At 46.3% G+C, this 24,247-nt stretch overlaps 1 protein-coding gene and 1 pseudogene across 1 annotated transcript in view; both read right to left on the reverse strand.

Moving 5' to 3' along the window:
• Window positions 1–579: 579 nt before the first annotated feature.
• On the reverse strand, window positions 580–9,193 carry LOC121838323 (annotated as a pseudogene).
• Window positions 9,194–18,981: 9,788 nt separating this feature from the next.
• LOC8041793 (vitellogenin-4-like) overlaps window positions 18,982–24,247 on the reverse strand; it is a 100,732-nt gene continuing 95,466 nt past the window's right edge. Inside the window, exons 24-25 of the mRNA XM_040220580.1 lie at window positions 19,634–19,870; window positions 18,982–19,140 (exon numbers count right to left, since the gene is read on the reverse strand). Of these exons, the coding sequence (XP_040076514.1) occupies window positions 18,982–19,140; window positions 19,634–19,870 (396 nt within the window). The remainder of the gene's footprint in view (window positions 19,141–19,633; window positions 19,871–24,247) is intronic.

Consider the following 24,247-nt stretch of genomic DNA (forward strand, 5'->3'; position numbering starts at 1 on the left):
TTTGGTTTATTTATTTATTTATTCACTAACCCACAGTGCCAGATGGCATGCTGTTTTCTCAGTACCTTTGTTTCCAGGCCAAGATGTTAATATTCTCTTCGTATAAATGTACTATGTGATGCCTATTTTTCCATATGGCCTATAACCTCATGTAAATAGCGGTTGAAAATCAGCTGTTAATAAATACATGTTCTCAATGGCTGTATATCTACTCTCATTCATCAACGCTCCTGCGAAGTACACAGTTTTATTATAGTACTCAACATTACAAGAACAACAAAGGACATAATTAAAGGGATGTGAAACATAAATGTAAGCAAAAGAAACAAGTCACAGAAGTAGCCCTACAGCCCAACATGCACCACCATCTCCACTTTAGCATTTAAAGAGGACTGCACTGAAGAAGAAATTTCTAGCAGACTTCGACATTACACCATTAGCACAAAGATATGCGATAGAAGCCACATACATATTCAAAACCATCACAAAGAAAAATAAGTCAGTACCCTTTTTCACCCTGAAGTCACAAATCCTAGGTGCCGGTTGCCTAAGAATGTAATGAGGTTCTCTTGTGTTGAATTATTTCGTAAGGATTGGTGGCTGAAGATTCACCAGTACACAGCAGATGCGCACGATGTCGGTCATGCTAGAAATAAGTTCAGTGGGGACTCTGTTGTTCAGAAAATTAAAAATCTTTATCTTCTGAATAGCTCTCTCAACGTGAATTCGCACCTTGGCAACTTGGTATGTCATCTCCATTTCAGCAGACGTAAACTGCAACTGGCTTTTTGAGAAGGGGGGAAACACCATGACTCCATGCTTGCTCTCAACTGGTGCATTGATCCCCGGGAACCCTTTATCTGCAAGTACTACATCTCCTGGTTCTATACGCTCTAAGAACCCCGAGTCAATAGTTATGTAGGTGTCCGGGCTCCGGCCCCCATACGCCTGTGAGACAAATGAAACGGTTCCGTTGGGGAGAATGGCTATGAGAAACTTCAGTGTGTGACAGCCCTTATAATTTGAGAACAGCGCCCGCTGTTGTTCTCAAGTCGCTGGAGTCTCCGCCCTCACCTCGGTGCAGTCAATTATGTAGCGGCACTTTGGGTAGTGTGCTTTGAAGCACTCCGGCATAGTTGCCTGCACCGAGGAAGAGGACGGATTTGGCATCCAGGAGCTTGTGGCACTGACCAGGTTCTTTAAAACAAAAAAAAGATGCGGCTTGCTGTTGTCCTGTGCACACCGAACAGCACCCCAGGCTCGTAAATGAAATCCCGAGCTTCCGTTTTAAAGGGGCCCTGCAATCATGTTTAAGCGTCTACCTTTTTTGCGGTTTCCATGTCTCTTGGGGTTGGGGAAAGCCAGCAAGCACGGAGAGAGTAACTAAATATCGGTGCGTCATATTTTAACCGGACAACGCGGAAACCTCCTCCACCGACGAGGGCGACCCGCGGTACCGAAAGCGCGCAAAATGTGACGTCTTTGGTCCTGGGCTTGCCACTGGTCAAAGCCGCTAAGAGCTTTTTTTTTAGTCGAGATACAAAATATAAGTGTCGCGAACCGTTTCAATTATGTATGAAAGTAGTCTTTGTTCACTATTTTAGATCAGAAAAGAAACAAATGCAGTTTAGAAAGTACGGAAACGAGAAATGACCCGTCGACATACCCGCCACCAAGCAGCGGAAAAAAACGGCGCATACTAGAAAAGGCTAGTGGGATGAGGCTATGGTGGCTAGAAGGGGGAGGTGTCAGAATCGCCTAGCCCGCGCCGTGCAAGGAGGCTCGCTAGTATTTCATGACGACGAGAGGTGGCGCGCGCGTCGACACTGAGGCGCCCGCGCGAGCCGGAGAAGGCACTGTGGGCGAAGGCTTGTTTGGTTTGTTCGCTCCGCACTTTACTCCCAGTGCTCGTTTTGTTTGGGGGGCTTCAGAATTATCGCCCATGCTTCCAGACTACAGCGATGGCAAAACGTCAAACACACTGCTTTGCACCCGGATGCACCACAGGGTACGTTTCCGACAAAAAGAAAGGGAAAAAAGCCTCCCTTTTCGCCGTTCCCGGTGACGATGAACGCCGTCGGGCTTGGCAGCATTCAATTCCGCGAGCTGACAAGCCTCTCGAGAAAAACTCCGTAGTTCGTGAAGCTCATTTTGACGAGAGATTCATAGTGCGCAACTACACTCACGTCATTAACGGCGAGACGGTGAAAATTCCCCGTGGTCGCCCTTGCCTGACAGCCGATGCAATCCCAACTTTGTTTCCGAGCATCCCCGCGTACCTGTCGAAGAAACTGCCGTCAAAGAGGAAGTCAGTGACGTCCAACGGCGGCGTGCCACGAAAGCAAAAGAGGGACAACGTCATTCGTGAAGACGAGTGCATCGTTGTAGCCAACATCACACCAGTGACGCAGCCCAGCACCAAAGAAAAGTTGGAGAGCATGAAAAAAGATCTTCCAAGCAAATACTGGGCAAAGCACGCGATCCCGAAAGCACCGACCGTCGTAGCGTTTTCAGTGTGTGCACCAAATGGTGACACTCTCTGCTTTCAGAAGCTGCTTTTGTGCTCTACTAGCGAGACAAGTATCCACTGCACCGCATACGTACAGGGATCAGTGGTGACAACTGTGGATGTCGACAGCGCTGATGTTGTGAAGGACCTGCTTTCAGAGATGGATACCCTTGTTCCTTGTGAAGGGTTTGAGATGGTGACGGGCATTGACATGATGCAAACAAAAACAAAGCACAAGGTATATGCTGGCAAGTTTCACAGTGTGAAATGTGGCGGAGTTTCGCAAACTGAAAAGCGATGCCTGCAATGCAAATATCTACGCAGGTTGCTCTTGAACCAGGCTTCTTACAAGCGCACAAGAGCAAAACAGACCCGTGTTGAGGCATCACGAAAGGTGATTAGAAAAAATGCGCAACTTCGACGTCAGAAGCGCAACATCGCAAACCTGAAGAAAGACATTGAAAAGATGAGGACGGAGAACGAGTCCACCAGTACCGCAAGTTTGGAGCGGAAGATAGAAGGCCTGTCCAAAAAGCAGCAGCTGCAAATACGGGCATGCTTTGAAGCTTCAACGAGAAAGGGGACCAACGGTATGAAGTTTGATCAAGAATGGATACTTGAGTGCATTGTCATGCACATGAAGAGCCCTCGACTGTACGAGCATATTCGAACACACAAGCTCATGGTAGTCCCAAGCCCTTCGTGCCTACGGACATATGTCAAAACCTACAGAAGCAGCTTTGGCTTCAATGAGAAGGTTTGCAGCAATAGCCGAGAAGTCAAAGGACATCGATCCATACCAACGACACGGAGGGATTCTTGTTGATGAAATGAAGCTTTCAGAAAGCCTGATGTTCAACAAGAAAGGACTCATCGATGGATTTGTTGACCTCGGCAACTACAGCTCTGCGGGTCAGGAAGGTGTCACTTGCGACCACGGGCTTGTGGTTCTGTTTCAGCCGTTTACAGGCAAATGGCAGCAGATCCTCGGCGTCTTTGGTGCACGAGGTAATGTAAAGGCAGACGTGCTGTCCAGAATCGTTGTGGATGCTGTGATTTTTGCGGAGAAGTCCGGACTTTTTGTTGATTTCATCACATGCGATGGCGCCTCCTGGAACAGGAGTATGTGGAAAATGTTTGGTATCACCGGGAAGCTCACGAAGACAGTCTGTAAAGTTCAACATCCAGTGGACCCGAGCCGATATCTGCACTTCATTTCAGACTTCCCGCACCTTGTAAAATGTGCGCGGAACTCTATATCTTCAACAGGGCTTCAGACTCCAGATGGACGAGTGAGCAGCAAGTTCGTAAAAGAAGCATGGAAGTGTGACAGTGCAAGTACTGTGTCTCTCAAAGCAATGCCGCACGTAACAATGGCTGTTTTTCAGCCGAATGGATTCGAGAAGATGCGAGTGAATCTCGCATTTAGATTCTTCAGTGACAAGGTACTGAGGGGCCTTTATGTATACAGACATGAAGTGGAGAGCCGTTATGGACCTGGGAGCCCAGTGGCCACTTCACTGTTTGTCGCTATGCTGAGGGACCTCATCGCTTCCATGACTTCAAGGCACCGCCGAACTGGTTTGAGACCAGAGACGGAACAAGTCAAGCACATCAAGAGGTTTCAACAATACCTTGACATCTGGGAAGCCACTGTTGGAAAGCTGGGGTTTTTGAGCCAAGCTACAGCTGAAGGCTTTCGGGTGACTCTTGCAAGCACACTCTCGCTCCTGACATACGTGACAAAGACCTTGGGATTCAAGTATTTGATGACCGCACGTTTCAGTCAGGACTCTATCGAGAACCTGTTTGGCATCTTGAGACAGATGTCAGGCTGCAACGACCACCCCACGCCGACGCAGTTCTTGATTTCAGTGAACTGCCTGAGCTTTTACAGCTTAGCCCGGTCACCTACAAGCGGCAACATTTCTCAATGACTCTTAAACAGCCTTCTTGATCCTCGCAGCAACTCTGACCCGGCGGAACTGCAAAACAAGCTTGACGATCTCTTGGATGTGGGCTACTTGAACGAGGCTCATGAGATGATAAAAGCATGTAGTGCACTGTCAGAGCACGGTGACATGGTTGCATCAAAAAGCGACTCTCGGATAACCTACGATGTTAGTGGCTATGTCGCCCGCAAAATGCTGAAGAAAACCAAGTGCGAAGAGTGTTGGAGGTTGCTTCTCCAGCCCAAGGATTCGCCCTCGCTCCCAGGAGAGTCGTGCCTGACAAAGTACATGGACAAGGGAGGCCTTCTTTACCCGTCCCAGGCACTCAAGGACCTAGTTGAAACAATGGAAGATGGATTCACGTACTGTTTCACCTTCAATAAGTTGAGGGCGAACAGCGTAAGGGACCTCATCTCCTGCCTCTCCAAAAATAGACTGAACTTGGTTGGCTGCGCAAAGCACACTGTCGAAGTGACAAACCAAGTTATTCGTTTCTTCGTGCTGACTAGGATGCATTTCCTAGTTGCAGCTCAGAATGCGTCTAGACAAGGCAAGAGGGACAAGATGAAGTACCTCAAGCTGAGGCATACAACGTGATTTCCGTTTCTGATTACTGTCGAAACTACTTTCTGTACATTGTTTTTTTTTTTTCTTCCTGTTTAATATCGGTTGTTTTGTAAATAAGTGAGGAGAATACAGGTTTGAATATTCAAATGAAGGTGTCCTTTCTATTTGTTAAAAGGTGTCAGATATGGGCCCTTGTGGCCCATATTTACCAGGCGTGAAACTTCATTGATTAATCGAGTGTTTTTCCCCCCACCCTCCCCCTTTCAAGTGCGAATGTTGACGATCTCAACGAACCATGTACATTTCTTGTCAAGCACCAGTCAACCCAACGGTACTAGCTGACCCATACACATTCACTAGAGCCCAGAAATAAATAAAACATAAAATGCCTAAGTTGTGCTCGTTGCATCCTGCGTGGGCTTCCTTCATTTGATGATGATGAACCAACCAGCCAAACTAAATAGTGTAAAACATTTCGCGGCCCCATGTTTTCGAGGATCATGCAGAGAGGCATATTCGTGACCAATTAATTTCGCGAATTCTGGAGGACGCAATTCAGGGTTTCTAGAAGCCGGTATTTTCGCGTGCCCCTAAATTCCGCAATTTTTTTATTTTGTGAAATTCGCAAAAATTAAAGGCCTTGCGAAAAAAAAAAAGGGTTTTACAGTAGTTTCTCTCGTCGATAACGCTTCAGCCTATCGAGAGCCTTGGGCGCCCACGCGCAACTAAATCATTATAAAATGATTAGCAGGTTTATTAGGGGGGTGCTTTAGCCACACGTTCGAAGTCAGTGGAGCTTGGTGGAAATTAGCTTAAAGGCATTCATTTCAAGCGCCGTACGAACGCGCGGAGCAAGTAGCAAAGCGCACGCATCGGAGCGGACGCGCGAGCGGACGGGCACCTCAGTGGCGACAACAGCGCCACCGCTGCGTCCTGACCGGCTGCTCTCTCCGTCGCGCCGCGATTCTGGCACCTCCCCCTTCTAGCCACCGTAATGAGGCTACGACTAGACCACTATATAGCTCCTTCGGAGCAGAGTAGCGCAATCTAGAACGCCGCCTCTCGGCGACTAGCGGCGAACGCCCGGAGGTTCCAACTGCGGTCAGAAATGCACGGAGAACGTGAGAAAATCGTTGTTTCTCCAGTATTGTGGGAATGTACGGAATGGAAATTGTTTTTGACATAATAATGGAACATTTTAGAATACTTTGCGCTAAGTTTTGTGCCACGCAAGGACGTAACTTTTTTTAAAAAATTGCCTGAACGGCATCATGCAGCAGACGACACGGCGACGTCACACCATTCACGTGACCCGCTCCGGCCAATCCGAAAAGCCCATCTCCGCTGCGAGCGAAAATCGTCTGCTTCAAACGCCATTGCCTTGAAAATTGCCTTCTCAAAATTTACACACGCATCCGATATCATTAAAACTTTGATAAAGTGTTTAGTGCTTTACTAACTTCACGACAGACTAGTTTTGAAAAGTGTGAACTCGCCGCTCATTTTTTTATCAGCCGTGTTGTGTCGATCTCCATGTATTCTCCCATAGGGCGGGCCGCCTCCTGGAACCCTGAGTACCACGTGACTCGCGCCGAGCCGCTCCGTCGGCCATGTTGTCGGCAAAACACTGGGTTCAAAGGATTGCGCTACTCTGCTCCGTAGGAGCTATATAGTGCTCTAGCTACGACAAACGAGGAGCGTAGAAAGGTCCCGAATGTACGCGGCGGCGCTGTGGTCGTATACCGGCTCAAGAATCCGACCGGTTCCGAGCGTTCCGAAGGCCTTCGGCGCGGGCCCTGCTGGCGATTTGGCCATTTGGCGGTGCGTCAGCGCGAAGTGGCTCCCGTTCTGAACCGATCTTTACCCCGTGTTTGCTGTCGTTTGTGGCCAATGAAATGTTATGCCGAATTAGTGTTTAGTCGCGCTGCAAATGTAATGCGAGCTGAACTGGCCGCCCGCTTCATACAGCCTATCCAACACGTGCTTTAGTGGCGCCCTCTCGAGCCGTCGACACGGAGTGCGGCAGCCATGTGCGCTCGATGAGCTCACTCGTCCTCCTCTAGTTCAAGGCCACTCAAGCCAGGACCTACGACGTCATGAAGGAGGTTATTTTTTGTTTGTTTTTGTAATTCTAATTCGCCTATAACTTTTAAAATAAAGCGAAATTTGAGAAAAGAAAAGTTGGATTAAGTTACTACGTTCAGTGCGCTCAGGTTCGGTGCAAATTAAAAACCAGTCAAAACGTCATTGCAGGGCCCCTTTAAAAGAAATATGAGCAGTTTGTTTTCAATGGAGATGTCATTCTCTCTCACAACAATAGAACTGAGTAAATGGAGCAACAAAGCAAAGACACTCGTGCCCACTGAGCAGAGCTCCTCAAGAGCACCAGACTTTCCTACTAAAGAGTCATAACCAGCAAAGATGCAGCTCCGTCGGTCAGGCTCCACAGCTGTTGATGTGCATTCTGTAGCTTCTTCGATGGCGACGCATGTCATGATAGCATGGGTGACCTGAGTGGAAGCATCCCCATCTGATGTCACGGACAAGAAGAGGTTGCAGGGTCCAACTTCGTCAACTCGTTCTGTCTGTGTGAACTGTGAAAACACCATATGCATGTATCAGTGGTCTACTGTTTCCACTGTTTCGCAGACAATCTGCTCTAACTAATAAGAAAAACTCCTACATAATCAGAAACAAAACGAATAGTGCAACCACTCTGTTTGCATGAAATGCATGTCACTTGCTGGTAGTTTCCTATTTACAAATCAATCTTGTAATTCAGACAACATTCAACAAAACAATGTTTCTGGTAAGTTGGGAGGGAACAGGTCACCTTGTCGTGTGCACAGCAGTTCGGGAGTGATTAGATCCATAAGGCAATATAGTTTTATCAATATAGTTTGATGGCACTACCACAAAAAACTTTTCGGTATTGTTCGAATAACTCGTCTGCTTCATGTGACAGGGCAATCGTAGAACAATATTAGTTTGTGAAAGTCGGAAGTCCAGAAAAACATATCGGACAAACTGGCTCACCGCATTCACAGCATGCATAGAATCTCCCTCTTGCAGTGGTGGTTCAACACTGGTGGCCTGGTCGTCCTCACTGGTTGAGGGATCGGCTACAGTGGTCGAGGGCCCGGCATCTTCCGTACTTGAGGATGCAGGTGTTGAAGGGCTACCCGATTGTGTCCTGCTCCTTTTTTGCCAGCTGCGAGAAGAAATAAAAACACTGTTTTTCTGGATGTGATATTAGACCTTACAAACAAAGCTAAAAAAAAATGTCTTCTTGCCTGGGCTCAAGTTGGGCAAGTTTAAAACTTGCAGCTAATTAAGTCTAGCCGATAAAATTCCATCGCTATCTTCGGGAGGCAAGAAACAAAACGTAAGCTCTTCACGTCCTCCACGACTTTCGATACATTTCGCGAATAAAAAAAAACGAAAACGTCATGGTACCAGGTGCCAGTTACTAACCGTTTATATCTCTGTAGTTTAGTCTCCGTCGTCACGTTGTTTCTTGCCTTGTACGACGAGGGAAAAATCGTGGGAATGTAGGCAGGGTGGTGAGCGATGGAGCTCTTCTGGTTCCCAGCGAAGTGGGCGCTGCAGATTCTAGTTTGCCGATTCGGGGGTTCCCACGAGTCTCCGTCTGCCCTGTGCACATAACAGTGACCTGCTCCACGAGCTATACTTCGTTTCAGCTTCGGTCCAGACGCAGCCGATGCTACAAGCGCGAGCATGTGGCCCAGAACAGTGCTTGCACGAGCGCGCGTGTTGGGCAGGGATGCTGAAAGCCCGGAGCTCGCGCTTGTAGCTTTGGCTGCGTCTGTACCGAAGCTGAAACGAAGTATAGAAACAAATCTTCCGCACAAAAAGCTAGCAAAGACGAAGAAAGTTGGCGCGAAAAACAAAACTGTCTTACGTTGCGCGCCGCACCGCTGCGATCCATTTGCGCCGGCGGTCCGCCTCGTACGGCTTGCCAGGAAATCGATAAAACTTCACGGCAGGGAGCTTCCCGGCTGTGTTGATGTAGCTGTTATGACAGTCGTACACGCAGCAATACGTCGACGTACGCTTCTTCGGCCGCGATGCTGCGGACGCCATAACGAAACCAAAGACGAAGCCCGCGCCGTGCGAGAGCAGAGCGACGGGAACGTACCAATAGTTCGTGTCTTGCCCGCCGGATGGCGCCACCAGTCTTTTTGAAACACGTCCGCACGGAGCCTACATTCTAAGCCCGGTCCCACTTAGTAAGAGGGACATTTCTTCGATTTTTTCACACTTAACTTTAAGGGGGGCGACAGACCTCTTAATATTACATGGGGATGCTCCCTCTTAATTAAGTGAGACACCACCCCTCTTAAAGTAAGCGATAGGGCGTCTCCCTTAAATTCAACGTCAGTCCCACTTAGTAAGAGGGACATTTTTGAGATACTTTCCCCCTTAAATTTGGAGGGACGGTGGCCCGCTTAAAATGCAGGGGTATATAGTCCCCCTTAACCGCTCATTCACACTGGAAGCGGATCCGCGTTCGCAAAGCGGTTGCGAACGCGGTTGTATGAAGGTCCAGTGCAATTGCACGCGCACACGACGACATCAAGTGCGCGTGCAATTGTATTGGATGTTTATACAACCGCGTTCGCAACCGCTTTGCTAACGCGGATCCGCTTCCAGTTTGAATGAGCGGTAAGACGGGGTCGCATTGCTTTTACATCATACAAAATACCCTGCGCATACATGTTCCAAAACGAGTCACCCCGACATCCGTGACTCGTACGCCATGAGGTAACCAATTCAAGAGGTAGCTTTGTTACATGACATTCGAAGCACGGATGTCGCGGTGACTCGTTTCGGAACAGGGTATTTTGTATGATGTATAAGCAGTGTGACCCCGGCTTTAGGTTATCACTTTTATTTTATCGTAGAATTTCTGCTCCTTCGTGTTTTGACTGTCAGCTGAGAAGCTGCAGTGCAGTGATGCAATTCGCGCACTTTCGCTGATATTGTTTAGCCAAAGTTATTCTATGCTGCGTAGCAGAAGTGAAAATTGATCGGTATTTCATGTTTGATAAACGAAATCAATATGAAAAATAAAACAGTGGCAATCTTTAAAAGTAAACACATGTTTTATTTGCCATGACACACTACAATAGGTATAAAAATAGTAATTTTATAACGATTTTCTGGTAGCTTCTACAGATAAAAAAGACGTTAGAACGAAGCCAGAAATTGGCGTTTCTTAGGAATTATCGCACAAAAACTTTCCTGCTGCAAAGTGACTCTTTTTGGCTATCATAATCAATAACAATGCGACCGTGCTGAAATTGCCTTTTTACAGCGGATATCGCAAAAAATAACACTTCACTCTAAAAAAAAAACCGTGCGTCTACTTTCCTGTACGACACTTGGAAAGCCAATCACCATAACGGACGGAGGCAGCGCAGTGAACGTCAATGCCGAAATGTATGATTATACAACAAAAAAAAATGCTGTCTCAGTTGTGATACTAAGCAATGCAAGCATGACTTTTTCTATTGCTTAATGTCACAACTCAGACTGCGTTTTTTGGTCTAATCATATGTTTCGGCAACGTGATTCGCTGAGCTGCCTCCGTGAATAACGGTTATTGGCTATCTAAATGTTGTTCGGGGAAGTTGATTCATGGTTTTTTTTAGAGTGTAGTTACATGCTTTCTAGCATTAAAATAAATTACGCGGCGTTTCTTGCAATCAGCAGACGCTCAGAATTTCTGCTGTTTTTGAACGGCCATAAGCAATTTTCTGAGCTTCTCCGACATGAATTGAATCGGAAACTCGTCATTTTCAACGAGCGGACACTGGAGGAGCCCAACGGTTTGTCTATATGCCGCAGGGTAGGACAGTCACCTTATGTAATACACGCAAAAGCATATGACTAGTGCCTCCTCCAGAGTCGTGCTAGAGGAGAGTTTCACTGATTGACTCCCAGAAACGATCTGTTTTTCCGAACCGAAGAAAATCTTGGGTCCTGGAACTCATTCGTTTGGGGTACGCTTGTCCTGCAAGCAGCAATTGTTCAAAAATTGTGGCAGCGTCGAAATTACAGTTCTATTCTTGCATCCGCTTTTTCACTTACCGTGGTGATGAGAGAACTTCTGGCCAATCGAGAACGGAGGTGGTCTCCAATGTTCAAAAATGTTGTTGGGTCGTCTCCGCAGAAGGCCCTCTTCACCTCCTCCAGTTTTCCCAGAATGGTGAGCATTGTGCTTTGGAACCGAAGCCCTGCTTCCACCTTCAGCTGAATGAGAAATCGTAGTGTTTTTGTTTTTTTTAGACACAAATAAAGGAAATTAAAGTGAAGGTAATAAAGCGCTTTTACCTGTTTTCAAGGAGGTGGTAGGAAACAAGTGCGAAAATAAAATGCGAACCGTTAAGAGATTTGAAAGCCAATCTGTAGTGACTGAATAGATCATCTAAAAAAGTATAACTATTAAATATTGTAGGTAATAAAGCAAGGATGTATGATTTTACTGAACTTTATGGCACCAAAAACGTATGTTTGTTCTCATATAATAAATTTTCCGAATTAAAGTTCTAAAAAATTACATTAAGCCCAGGTCAAGATCAAACCATGTAAAATTGTTTTTTGTGCGAGTACTGACTCGCACGAAAACCAATTTTACATGGTTTGATCTTGACCAGGGCTTAGTGTAATTTTGTAAAACTTTAATTAAAAAAAATATATTATATAAAACAAACATACGTTGTTGGTGCCATAAAGCTCGAAGTTTGCGGACAACGAGGTTTGCTCAAAATTCTGCTTTGGAAAACATGGATTTTATTTGCGGCTTGAAGCTGCAGAAAAGAACTGATGCATTTTTTTTATTTTCTAGAAAGCAACACTCGTTAATTATTATTATTATTTTTTTTTTTTCGGAAACAACGCTTATGCTAACCAGAACGTGAATGGAGCCTACGTACATGCCAGAATATAAAAAGTTCATACTCACCGAGTTCGCTGTGAGCGGGTGGCCGCAGTAAGCACACCACTCCGAGTGGTGCGTTCCACAGTGCACAGGGTCCCGGTAGAAATTTACACGAGCATTCCGAGCAGAACCCCCGACTTATTCCCCTCATGTCAACGTTCATAGTCATTGCCCCACTCTGAAAACAAGATTTGTAACAGTCACTTAACCGCCGTTGTCAACCTAGCCCTAAAGCGCTCGGGAATACAAAAAAAAGAAACAAAAAAACAATCTTTCGTCTATATTTTTTGCACTTAAATGCAAAGGGGATTCCCCTTCTCCCCTTGTTCCCCTTCTCCAGGGATTATTTTCATCATTTTTTGCACGTTTGCGACACAGAAAATTCAACCAACCACAGAAAACAAAGCCGAAAACAAACAACATGCATAAAATCTTGAAAAAAAAAAAGCACGGTCGGCGCCGAAAAAAAAAAGAGACCGGTAGTTTTGCGGCCGCGACCGTCAAAATATAACGAAGAAAAGAAAAAAAAAAAACACTCCAGGGAAAAAAGCAACAAGAAACATGCGCTCCCTGGCCATCGCTGCCCCCTTCCCCTCTTTCAGCAGACGGTCGCGTCGTTCTGGATTAGACTAGACGCTCGTAGCAACGCAAAGCGAACGCGCGAAAGAACTTGTTTTTGTTTTCATTTGGAATTAGACGGTTCCATCCTCCTCTCACACACACACACACGCACACGCACGCACGCGCGCGCGCGCACGCACGCACACACCCTTACGCGCGCACACACACACACACGCGCGCGCACACACACACACAGTATGGCTTTTTGCTCGCCTCCCACTTGAAGCAAAACCTGATTCCCTCTTCAACGCTAACGATGTCTACCATATACGGTTACGAACACTGACTGCATGACCGAGCGGGTAACTTTATTTCGCCTTCGGGAGGTTGATACCATCCTTTGTAGTACCCGATGCCGACAGTGCACAGTCACGAATAAAGAGCAAAGAACTTGCCGTTTATAAAATGGCGGGGTAGCAGTCCCGAAACTTGCAGCTCGAGCTGGGGGAAGATCGAACGCGCGTTCGAAATTAAAAAGTAGACAAAAGCGTGGGACACAAAATGGTCTGATATCGCCAGCCTAAGACAGAAGCATACACATGGGGACACCCTAGCCCGAACAATACCGTTATGCGTATTTTGTGCGAAAGACAGCCATGCGGCTCACGGCAGGGCCAACGACGGGCGACGCTTTGTCCTAGCTGAACGAGGAGATCCATGCAGGAGGCGACCGCGGACTGCTGCAGTAAAGCTGAAAACGTGCAAAGGTCGTGCATTTCACAGCCAGAGTGAAAATATTGATGGCTCGTCATTCCCACCCACAATGTACTCAAAACAAAGCGTCAATGTAACAGGATTACTCACCCGAAGGAAGTTAAACGACCATCATGACGCTTGCGACTCTCCGGCCACGACCGTTTCCAGCTCCGAGAATTGGCGCCAAACCTTAGCACCGTCTGAACTCTTTGTCGTGGATTAGTGCGCCGGCACCTTTCCTCTTGACCGAACTACATTGGTCCAGTTAAGAGGGACCAGTCCCCTCTTAATATAAAAAGAGAAGCATGCAGTTTTCTGTCGGTCTTCCCTACTCAGAGTGACAAAGGAAACGGATTCCTTGGTCTCTCTTAATATGTTGGTGTCCCTCTGGATGTTGCTGATTTATTTTTCCATTTCTCTCTTAAAAAAAACTTTCCCCCTGAAAGTATCGTTGTCTTCTCTAAAATCAGAGGGACGGTGTTTTTTATGAGAGACCGGTTTTAGAGTGTATAATGGAACACCCTTCTTCTTTCTTATCCGTACTGACCCGCAGCACTGCACGAGTCAAGTCCCCACCCGCTGGCATTCTACTGGTTCAATATCGCGTACGCTCATGAAGTTACCCTGCAATCATGCAGGGACAGTCACACATAAAAACTGTTTTTATGAAAGCAACCGTCGAGCACTTGCGTGAAGAATGTCGCACCTTTCGCCGGACGGCAGGTTTACGGCCCTTATGCGGTGCGCTAAACTAACCAAAGGATTCTAAACGCATTTGACAGCTGCTAAAGGCCATGAGATTTGTAATGTGTTTGCTTTCTTCTTCATTGAGTATGCCGAGATAATTCAAACACACCGTTCAGACACAGGTTTTGGGCGTCGGCAAAAGCTCGTCCAAAAAGGCTTAGCGAGGAGTAGGGGACGCTTGTTAGGGCCTCTGTGTGGTTAACCAATCTTAGCGTTCGCGAAACATCCATCTTCGATCAGCATGCCATTTGGGTGGGAGATATATGATGACACGAGGAAGACTTTATAGAAAATTTGCTTCAGTAGTGAGGTAAAGTGTATTGCGTTTTGTTAGAAATGTATATGCCAAAGTTGAACTCAACTGTGAGACTCCTATGGGGATACGGCTTGTTTTTCGCTCAACGAAGAAACAATAAGTGGGCATTTAGCAAATAATATACATGTAGGGCTCGAGGTGACCGAATTTTAGTTGCAATTCACTGGTACTTGACAGTATTATTCAAATTGATCTCAACGATACACTCATGGGGTGGGGTGACTAAGCCACGTTTTACTACGTTCGCATACACATGCACAATATTCGGCATTTCGAAAACCCGCAAAAGTGCCCCAGTCTTCCTTCTACATTGCTCGAGAACAAGTGTATCACACATTCCTGAGAAGTCAGATAATCGAAAACGCAAGCAGCGCATTCGGTCACAGCGTGTTAGCATGAACTGAAGCTGCTCAATCGAAACCAAAACTTTTCGGCCTACTATTTCCCAGAGTGCACTGCATGGCGTTTCGCCGCGGTGGGGCGCTTCGAAGTTCGGAAGATGGACGTACGTAAGGAAAAACTAACAAAAAACGAGGTGACGCATGGTGGCGGTCGCCGCGGCGCACCGGCGCGGTGCAGTTTGTCCTTCATATGTTGCACCGAATCAGCGACTTTGCGTGTCGCGACCGAGGAGCGATGTGCACTGTCCTGGTTTTAAGGCACTTCCGGTGCGAGTTGATCATAGGTCTCAAGCTCAGCCCATGCTCTATGCTTCGCCAGCTTCAGCGCCTGACTATGGTGAACGCTGACGTTATGTAATTAGCGTCAGATCACGTAGCCACTTGTAATTATTGCGAGTTGAGGAGGGAAAGCTTTTTTCCTTTGTTTTTTTCTGCATGCGCGTGCGGCGCGTTGACCTTTATTACCAGCATGTTGATGCCTGGGTAACTAGCAATAGGTCTACTACTGTACCTGGCGCCGAATATTTTGTACTGCGTTGTCAAAGCTAGCGCAGCTTCCGCAGCGTTCTAATTTTTTTTAAGAGCCGGTTGTGCATGCGAGAGGAAGCTGCGTACTGTCGCAGCAGTGCGTCACTGCTACACTGTGGAAGCTACGCTGGGCTTCGCAATGCAGCACGAAATGGTTGACGCCGAGTATGGCTGCAATGGTTAGGTCTCATAAATATTGGGCACTCGACTATCAAAGCATCTGTCACTTCATTGTAGACTACTTGCTTGTACCGTGGAAAGGGTTTAGCAGCACTCGAAACATTTGCAAGGAGGACGAACCAACAGATAGCAACCCTAATTTGACAGCGGACATCGCGTTAAAGTCATCGTGGCCGACAACATTACTCCGAAGGGTGTGTTTTTATTTACTTTCCAGTGAGATCTAAATCAATGTTTTTTGTGTGTGTTTGCAGCTTGCCTTTAGCTTGGCGAAAAATATTCCTCATCCACTGGTTCTGAACTCTGTTACAAGAGTAGAAGGGGGTCAATGACCGGACGTGTTAACGCACCGCAGCTCAGATACCATGGATGAAAGCTCTTGCTGCAGAACCCAGGAATCCGAAGTTTGATCCCCACCCCTTCCAGTTTGGATCTGAATGAGCGTCGCACCGGTGCGCTGTTTTCTGCCGCCACTGCGCGATGCACGTTAAAGGGACACTGACACCTTCAATTTTTTTTTATATTTTACCATGCGATATGAATGGTCTCAGAAGACTACCCAATCGATATTCTGCTGCAGCGTCACAGATATCTTTCAGAAAAAAAAACGCAAAAAAAAAAAAAAACACAACTGCTTGAAACCGAAACTGGACTTTTGGAGAAGAAAAAAACAGAGGAGGAGATGGTTGCTAAAGGTCACGTAAGTGTGCAACGTTTGTTTTTTAATCAAAATATTGCAGTTTTTTTAAAACGTTCTAGAAGCCACAAAAATGGGTATTATAATATTTTTTAATATATTCTCCGTACCTTTGATGACCCACGACTTTGATTGCATTTGGTGGTTGTGCCTAAATCACAGAAAACTGCACATGACCACGGAGAAGAGAGTGAGCGCGACTCACACCGGACAGTTTTCGATCGGCGGTTTTCAGGGCGGAAAGAAACCGAATTTCGAGCTGCAAATTGTGTTCTGGGTACTTGGCCTCTCAAATGTCATGTACAAACAAAAACCTTGGTTAGCATAAGTACCATGAGCGTGTCCCTTTAAGGACCCCAGGCTAGCGCTCGTACTGCACTGGAAGAATTCCTCGTATTCAGTGGAGATGCCAGACGCCCATTGGAGCTCACTAACCTCCTGCTCTCTAAAAATGAATGCGACACAATTACAGTTACGGGAGCCCCGTGGAAAACGGCTTGACTTGAATGAGACGGCGTGTGGCAGGTGTCTTTGGAGCTTGACCCCATTAAACGATTCGTATGGAACCAAATCAGTCTTGAAGTTATGGTAACTTCATCGTTTCCAACTCTTTAATAAACATAATACAGTGGCGGTGACTTCACTATGGCCGGTCATGGCCTAGAGCAGCCCTTGCTCAGCTGTCCACTGACTTTTAGGAGTCCTGCTGATTCGGAGATCTTCCGCCAGAGAAGTGTCCTCAGTAGTGTCCAAATCCCAGAAAAAGGTGTGCACGGTGATAAGGGTTTGGTTGGGGAAGACGAAGGCAGCAAACTAGGAATTTTACGAGAGGTTTGTGGCAGTGGCAAATGAATATTGGACAAGATTAAATTTCTCTAAGTCGCGCTGTAAGTAATTATGAACTCTTACCAACTCGCCCAATTGTCCATTTTGCTAACTTTCAAAAATTGAGTTTTTATGCGGTGAAATGAATATGGTAAATTTTAGTCACTTCATCTCCTGCAATTTTGCTTTCTCGGTTCGAAAGATAAAGTAAGGAGGACTTTATCATCTGACACTTTCGCTGCCTCCCCATGCGTGAGTTCGCCGTGCAATCAAGACTCTAAAAGCTCAGAAGTTATTTATATTCGTCAGACCATTGCCTATACAGTATGGGAACTCCGGGATACACGTTCGAAAATATCAAATTTTTTTTCGTACATTGTGAGGAATATTTATTGAGTTACGTAAGACCATCGATGGGTAAATCCTAAATTGTATTTCAGCGCGTCGCCTGCATACGAAGCAATTAACCCAACTGCCACGGTACCAGTTGCAACTTGTGCGCATCTTTGATAGTCTTTCGCAATGCTCTCTTTACCCTGTTGCCACGGGACGACGTCACGACCGTACATCATGCAACCCGCTGGACATGGTGCTGGCAAGCATGGTGATGGGAACGCGTCCACGACTGGTGTGCTTAACTGCTTAACGCACAATAAAAAAAAAGCCCCTCGATTTCCGCTTGATGACGTCGAAGATGTGTCATGCTGTCGTCGACCCGGAACCTAGGGGTGTCACAACAGCGGTGATAAATGTGGCAGAGGACTGTTTACTCCAGCTTAACGGTGTACACAGAAGCTTCGGAAGCTAGCTGTTCAGACGCTGCGACGACAGCGACACTGGCGTTTGCTTGTGCTTTTTGCCGGAACTTCTACTGCCAGTCACCAGGATCGCGACATCCGACAGCATGGCATCCCGGCTTTTGTGACGTTATTTGCTGCCACTTTGGGACTACTTTCGATGTATGGGTTAAATAGGACGTGAAACAAACCCATCAGAGACGCGTTGCAGACACCGTAATACTGGTAAAATATTAGAGCTTTAGGGAACCGCTTTTGCACATCCGATATGGTATACGATGGGCCCTTCGACACGAACTGCGCATGCTCTACCACAGAATACTCGCACATGCGCAGTTCGTACCATCGTACCTTATCGGATGTGCAAAAATGGTTCCCGAGAACTCTTATCGAGTTCAGGGTTTTACCAAGGGGATCAAAGTGTCCGTTACCTCCAGTGGAACAGTAGAGCCAACTTCTTCTGGAATGGACAGCAGTTGACGGTTCGGCATGTCCGAGTACAATTTTGTCATACCGGAGTTTAAATTAAAAAAAAAGAGCGTGACTAGTGTTTACGTTTTTAAAAGATACCTGATGGATATGCCACTCGATATCCTGGACACTGCTCAAAACGCAAGCATCACGCGAGGCCATGAGAAGTTCAAGAAATAATGCTTCATATGTTTTCTTTTTTTTTTTACAATTTATAAAGCAAAACGCAGACCGCGACACAAGCAGGTGTCTCCTTTCTCGCCTTCATTTTTTAAAGAATAACTGAAGGTGAAAACAAAACACCCATACCTATAATGTATTTAGTGAAAACGTGCGTTGTGCATCGGCCTGCCTTGTCGGCTCCGTGAGCTGAGTTTTTACTTCCAGGTTACATCCTTCCGACAATCTTCTCAGCTTGTTACTGTTAAAGAGCTAATAGATTGTACAACAGAACCCAAAGAGAAACGATATTTTTATGCCTTTATTAGTTTTTAATTCCGCCAACAATTCAATCGCGACAGGGAAAACATAACAACCATCATCATCCCGTGGCCTTGAAGCTTTTGTGACGTCACTCATATTCTAGGGAAGCTACACTCTTGATGAAACTTCAGCACTGCCACTTCGTGTCGGTACTTGAGAAAGAAAATGCCTGCTCATAAGAAGCGGCCAAAATAAGGTTGAACGACGATCTCGGTGGAAGATCAGGCTCAGGGTGGGGTGCAGTCGGGGGAGGGAACGACGTAGCTCTTGGCAAACTCCAGGGTGTCGTTGTAGTGGTGGAGGTCGGGGCCCACAAGCTCGTGCTGCCTCTCGTGGTTGTAGTCGCCGCAAAGACCGCATAGCTTGCCGCGGTAGATGTTAGCGGTCTGGAGAAGAGAGAAAGATGCGGGTTAGCGTGAGGCTATCTGAATTTTATCGCCAAACGGTGGACAGAAGGGTAGGAAAGGTCCAACAAAACGCTCTCCCTGCAATGCAATACTAAGCAACCTATTGATTTCTCGTATGCAAGACTGACAGTCTCACAAAGATAATAACTTTTTTTTTTATATACAGTGGGTTTTAAAAGTTCTGGAACGTGAACATTTCTGTCTGAAATATGCTTCGTTGAATGGAACCATAGTAATAAAAGGGAAGCACTTTGGGTGACTTTCTTAGAAAATTGGTTTTTAGTATCTTATTTTTGGTTCTACTCTAACGATTTATTGTTTTGTTATTTAGGACAGCTTTAAGACAAATGATTTCTTCTGTGAAGAATGTCTGTGGAACACACTTTCCGGTGTTCGACCTATCGCTTATAGTAAACTAATCATGCGTGCATCTGCTGGTTTCCACCTGCGATGTGTGCTCAAATTAGTTTACCTGTACGAGGAGGATGTTCCCGTCGAATCCGAGGAACAGCCCATAAGGCAGTGACGTCACTTCGTAGAATTTGTCCGCCTGCGTGATTGTGAAGAGCTCGACTTCGTGCGTGGTGTGGCTGTACGGTACTCCCGGGGTCAGTGGTACTCTGTTTCCGTCAATGTGAAACTCCAGTCTTGCGCCGTGGGAAACTGGGAAGAGGTCGACCTTCGTAGACTGGATAAACACCTTCAGCGCCTGGAAAGATTGTTCCAAAAGAAGCTATCAGTGACCTGAGCGCGGAAATTACGATGTATATTTCTAAGTTTGTAATCAATTTGATGAGAGGAATGGCTGTCAGCGCGAATGGCTGTCAGCGCGTCCCGTACAACTTTCAGACGGAGTCTGAAAGTTGTACGGTCGTGTTTTTCCAAGCTCCCCGAGAGACGCACGAGGATATGAGCATCAACGGAGCGGCTGCGTTGGATGGGACTGGCCAGTCGGGAGGGGAATACCGGATGTCCCTCCCGGCTCTCCCATCGGGCAAGCGATTTGCAACCACCGTCTTCTTGCACGGCGACCCTAGGGTCAACCCTTACAACATAGGAGACTTTGCCAGATCTCTGGACGCCGCAATCGGGATGAAGAATGTGGCGGCTCTTGGCGCCTTTCAGCTGAATCACGTATGGGTATTTATTTTTTATTTTATTTACATTGTACCTACATCGCCCTGTGGGCATTATTGTAGGGGGTTTTAGAAAACATTATAACAAGTGGAAAAAGAAAACGTCATTATCATCAATGGACACAATATCTTCCGGGAGGTCGTTCCACTCTCTCGCGGTTTTGACAAAAAATGAATTCGCGAAACTGTCAGTCCTGTAAGTGGGAACAGCAACCTTTTTAGAATGATCACAACGGGAAGAAACGTAGGATGGCTCCATAAGATAAGTGGCTTTATCGATTCCTGTTTTGTTGTGAAAGACACGGTGGAAAAATTTTAGTCTTAGTTTTTTTCGTCTACATTCGAGTGTTTCCCATCCCAGCATGCTTCACGACGTGGAGCATGCTGGGATGCACGCTTCACGACGTGGAAACACGGGATCCTCTTACTTCTCTCGGAGAACTGACTGTGAAGGAGATGAGATGCGTCATCGACGACCCTAATGTGACCGAGGCATCGCTTCGGGTGCACTGGCTGCCAACCTACGTGAACGACGAAGAGGTGAGCGCCGTTTTCCGATCCTTCGGCAGGATCAAAGACATTCGACGAGAGATGTGGAGGGCGCCGGGTGGCGAGTACGAGATTGAAACTTCTACCAGGATTGTTACTAGGGATGCCGCGAACTTTTTTCGAATCGAAGTTTCGATGATCGAATCAAGCGGTTCGAAAGGTTCGAAAGATTTCGATTTTTCGAATTGTCTATATCGTAAAATTCGACGGAGGTCGAATTTTCGAACTTGTTAAGCTAAGAAGTTCGACGCTTTTCGAACCGTCGAACTTATTACGCAAAAAAATTCGATCTTTTTCGAACTTTTGAACTTATTGCGCTGCAAGGTTCGATGCTTGTCGAACTTTCGAATTTGACTGACCAAAAAATTCGATGAATTTCGAACTTTCGAACTTATTTATCAAGAGAATTCGAAAAGTTTCGAACTTTCGGATTTTGAAAAGTCAGAAGTTCGACGAACTTCGAACTTTTAGGGTAAAAGTTCGACGTTCGTCGAACTTCGAAAGACCGGCGGACGGTTTCATTTGATTTCAAGTAGTGGGGTACATTCGTAATTTTTTTTTCTCGAACTTTTACACGCGGTGCTGCGTTCCTTACGAAAGACAATGTCGTTTATTTCAATGTTCTGGCATGCTTAGGTTTAAAGAAATAAATCCCCGAAGGGGCGAGGAAGGGCGACGGGTTTTTGACGATTATCGTTTGTGCCAGATTTGAAGCACGCTGCAGCCGGAGCTATTTATGGTAGATATGTTATACTTTTTTTTAAGAAGGATCTATGTATAGCCTAGGTAAGTGCCGTCTTAAGATGTGATTATTGTTATTCAACGTGAGTTTCGAAGAAATGTCCAAACATGTATCTGCATGCAATTATAACCTAAACTTGATATTTATTTTCGTCTAAGTTGTTTGAGGTATCGCATTTAAATTAACACCACAGACAGTACATATCATTGCCATCTGCAGAATACGAAATAATATATTTATTGTTTTTTCACGTTAAGGAATAAATTAACTCATGGGAGAAGATTTCTAATAGTGTTCAAGTTCAGCACGTCATTAAAAGAAAACTTTTTTTTTCGCTTCACGTTCCTGGGACGTGTTTCTTTTAGCCTGTACAGATTTTGGTAAAAGAGACTTGTTTCGAAGTTCTGAATCTCTGAATATGCAAGAATAGAACACTTCCGACGAATTCTTGATAGATTTTTTTTTCTCCTGCTTTTTATTCCCGCATTTATTCTTTTTTTTTTTTTTTTTTTTTTGTTACTATCGGCACAGGTGTGTAGGTCGAAAAGACAGCTTTGAACTTCCGAACCACTAAGCATGTGACGAGCAGTGCCTTCTGACAACGAGTTTCTAACAATGACCATCTACGCAACCTTTTACGCAGTGAAGAGCGACAGTAGCCATACATATGCATAAATAATTTCAGATTAAAATAAGCTCGACCACGCCCTCTTTCCCCGTATTGTTTTCTTTAACAGTTCGAAAGTTCGAAATACCGGCAAAAAAAAAAGGAGGCTGAAGCCCCCCCCCCCCCCCCCCCCCCCCCCTTCCCGCTACCCTCTTTCCCCCCGTTTTTCCTCTTCCGACGCCACTTTTATGGTAGAACGCTCCTCGACCTCGAGTTGTGTCGGCTTTTGTGCTTTTTGCGAGGCGATTCCTCCGTCCCAGAAAATAAACCTCCAGGACATTTATAAACTTCACCGGATCGGATTACTACCAGCGTGCAAGGGGTGGCGAGGTAGTTTGCCAGGTCGCTTCAAGGTTTTTCTGAGCCTCAACCTCCTGCTCGTTCTGGCCGTTTCGAACTGGATGAGTCTCGTAAAACAGTGTGTTCGTGCAATCACTACTGCGTGATGCAGGTTAAAGACCCCCCCCCCCCCCCCCCCCCCCGGGCTGGCGGTCACAATTCTGCATTGGCAAATATTCTAGCACGTCCGGGACACTCACCAATTTCGCAGAATCTAGATATCACACCCTAACTTTTCTAAACTTGATTTCATGAAAACCAGTGAGTCGTGAAAACGTTATTTGAAACTGAAACTGTGGAAAAACTTGAAAATCGGACTTCGAACTTTGAAAACTTGGACTAAAAAAAAATTCAAAATCTTCAAAGTTTTTTTTTTTTTTTTTTTTAATTTAGCGTTAAAAGAGAATCGAAACCTTCGAACTTTTCGAACTTTATGCAAAAAGAAATTCGAAATCATCGAATTGTTCGAACTTCGTGTCTATAAAAATTCGAAGCGTTCGAAGTTTTCGAATTTTTTTTACACAGAATTTCGAGATCTTCGAATTTATCGAACCTAAAGTAAAAAAATATTCGAAATATTCGAATTCGAAATTTTGGAAACCGTGAAAGCTTCGAAATTTTCGAATTCGAAACTCCGCTGTGGTCAAAAGTTGCGAATTTTTCGAAATCGAACCTCGGTCGGTACGAAAATATCGAAATTTTTCGAAATCGAACCTCAGTTCGCTTCGCAAATATCGAAATCTTTCGAAATCGAACCTAGGGTGGTTCGCGACATCCCTAATTGTTACTCTCTCGCTTCGCGACGGGCTGACCAGGGATGAGCTGCCGCACCAGGCGACAGTTTCCGGCTATCCGGTCCTTCTGTCAATGGCTGGCCGGCCGCCTCTTTGCCTGCGCTGCAGGCAGGTGGGCCACATGGGACGACAATGCAGGGCTCGTTGGTGTAGGCTGTGCCGGGAAGTGGGACACACGGAGGACGACTGTGCTCGAACCTACGCAGCCAAGGCAAGAAAGCAGGTGACCACCCCGGCAAACATACAACTAATGGACCACGATGAGGCGGAAGAGACCAACGAGCAAAACCCGACGGCAGTGATGGCGGCGATAGCGGCTGAACCGACAGTGGCCGCAGAGGCGGTGGTGGGTCCCGGGGCCGTGGCCGAGAAGTCGGAGACACACGTTCGTGACAAATCGGAGGCTGGTGAACAAGGGAAACCCGACACACCGAAAGCCGATGCTTCGGAGGACACGGCCACTCCGACGCAGTCAGCAGCGGAGGCGACCGCTTCGCCAGCGGGGGCAGCCGCTCCCGTGGTTAGCTCCAAGCTTGGTCCTACACCAAAAACCTGTTCCAAGGAAACAAGGGGGCCGATCAGGCAAAGTTCCAGGCAACAAAGGACCAAGGACGAATAGGCCCCCGAGCATCGGCTCCCTCTCGTACTCGTTTTTCTCCGTACTGTCGTGCCGTCGATGGGAATTAGGGAAGACCGGTCCTGGTCCGCTTGGTGAGTGTCATGTCTCGGTCTCCGTTCATCAACCTGTTTTTACCTTGGTCTTTATTTGCTTGCTGCTTTTCCTTTGCTTTATTTCTTAGTCTGCGATGTTCTTGTTTGTCAGAGCCTACCTTTTTCACATGTCTGCCATTCACCAATC

This window comes from Ixodes scapularis, unplaced genomic scaffold (genome assembly GCF_016920785.2).
Source record: "Ixodes scapularis isolate PalLabHiFi unplaced genomic scaffold, ASM1692078v2 PGA_scaffold6__148_contigs__length_123643588, whole genome shotgun sequence".
Lineage (NCBI taxonomy): Eukaryota > Metazoa > Arthropoda > Arachnida > Ixodida > Ixodidae > Ixodes > Ixodes scapularis.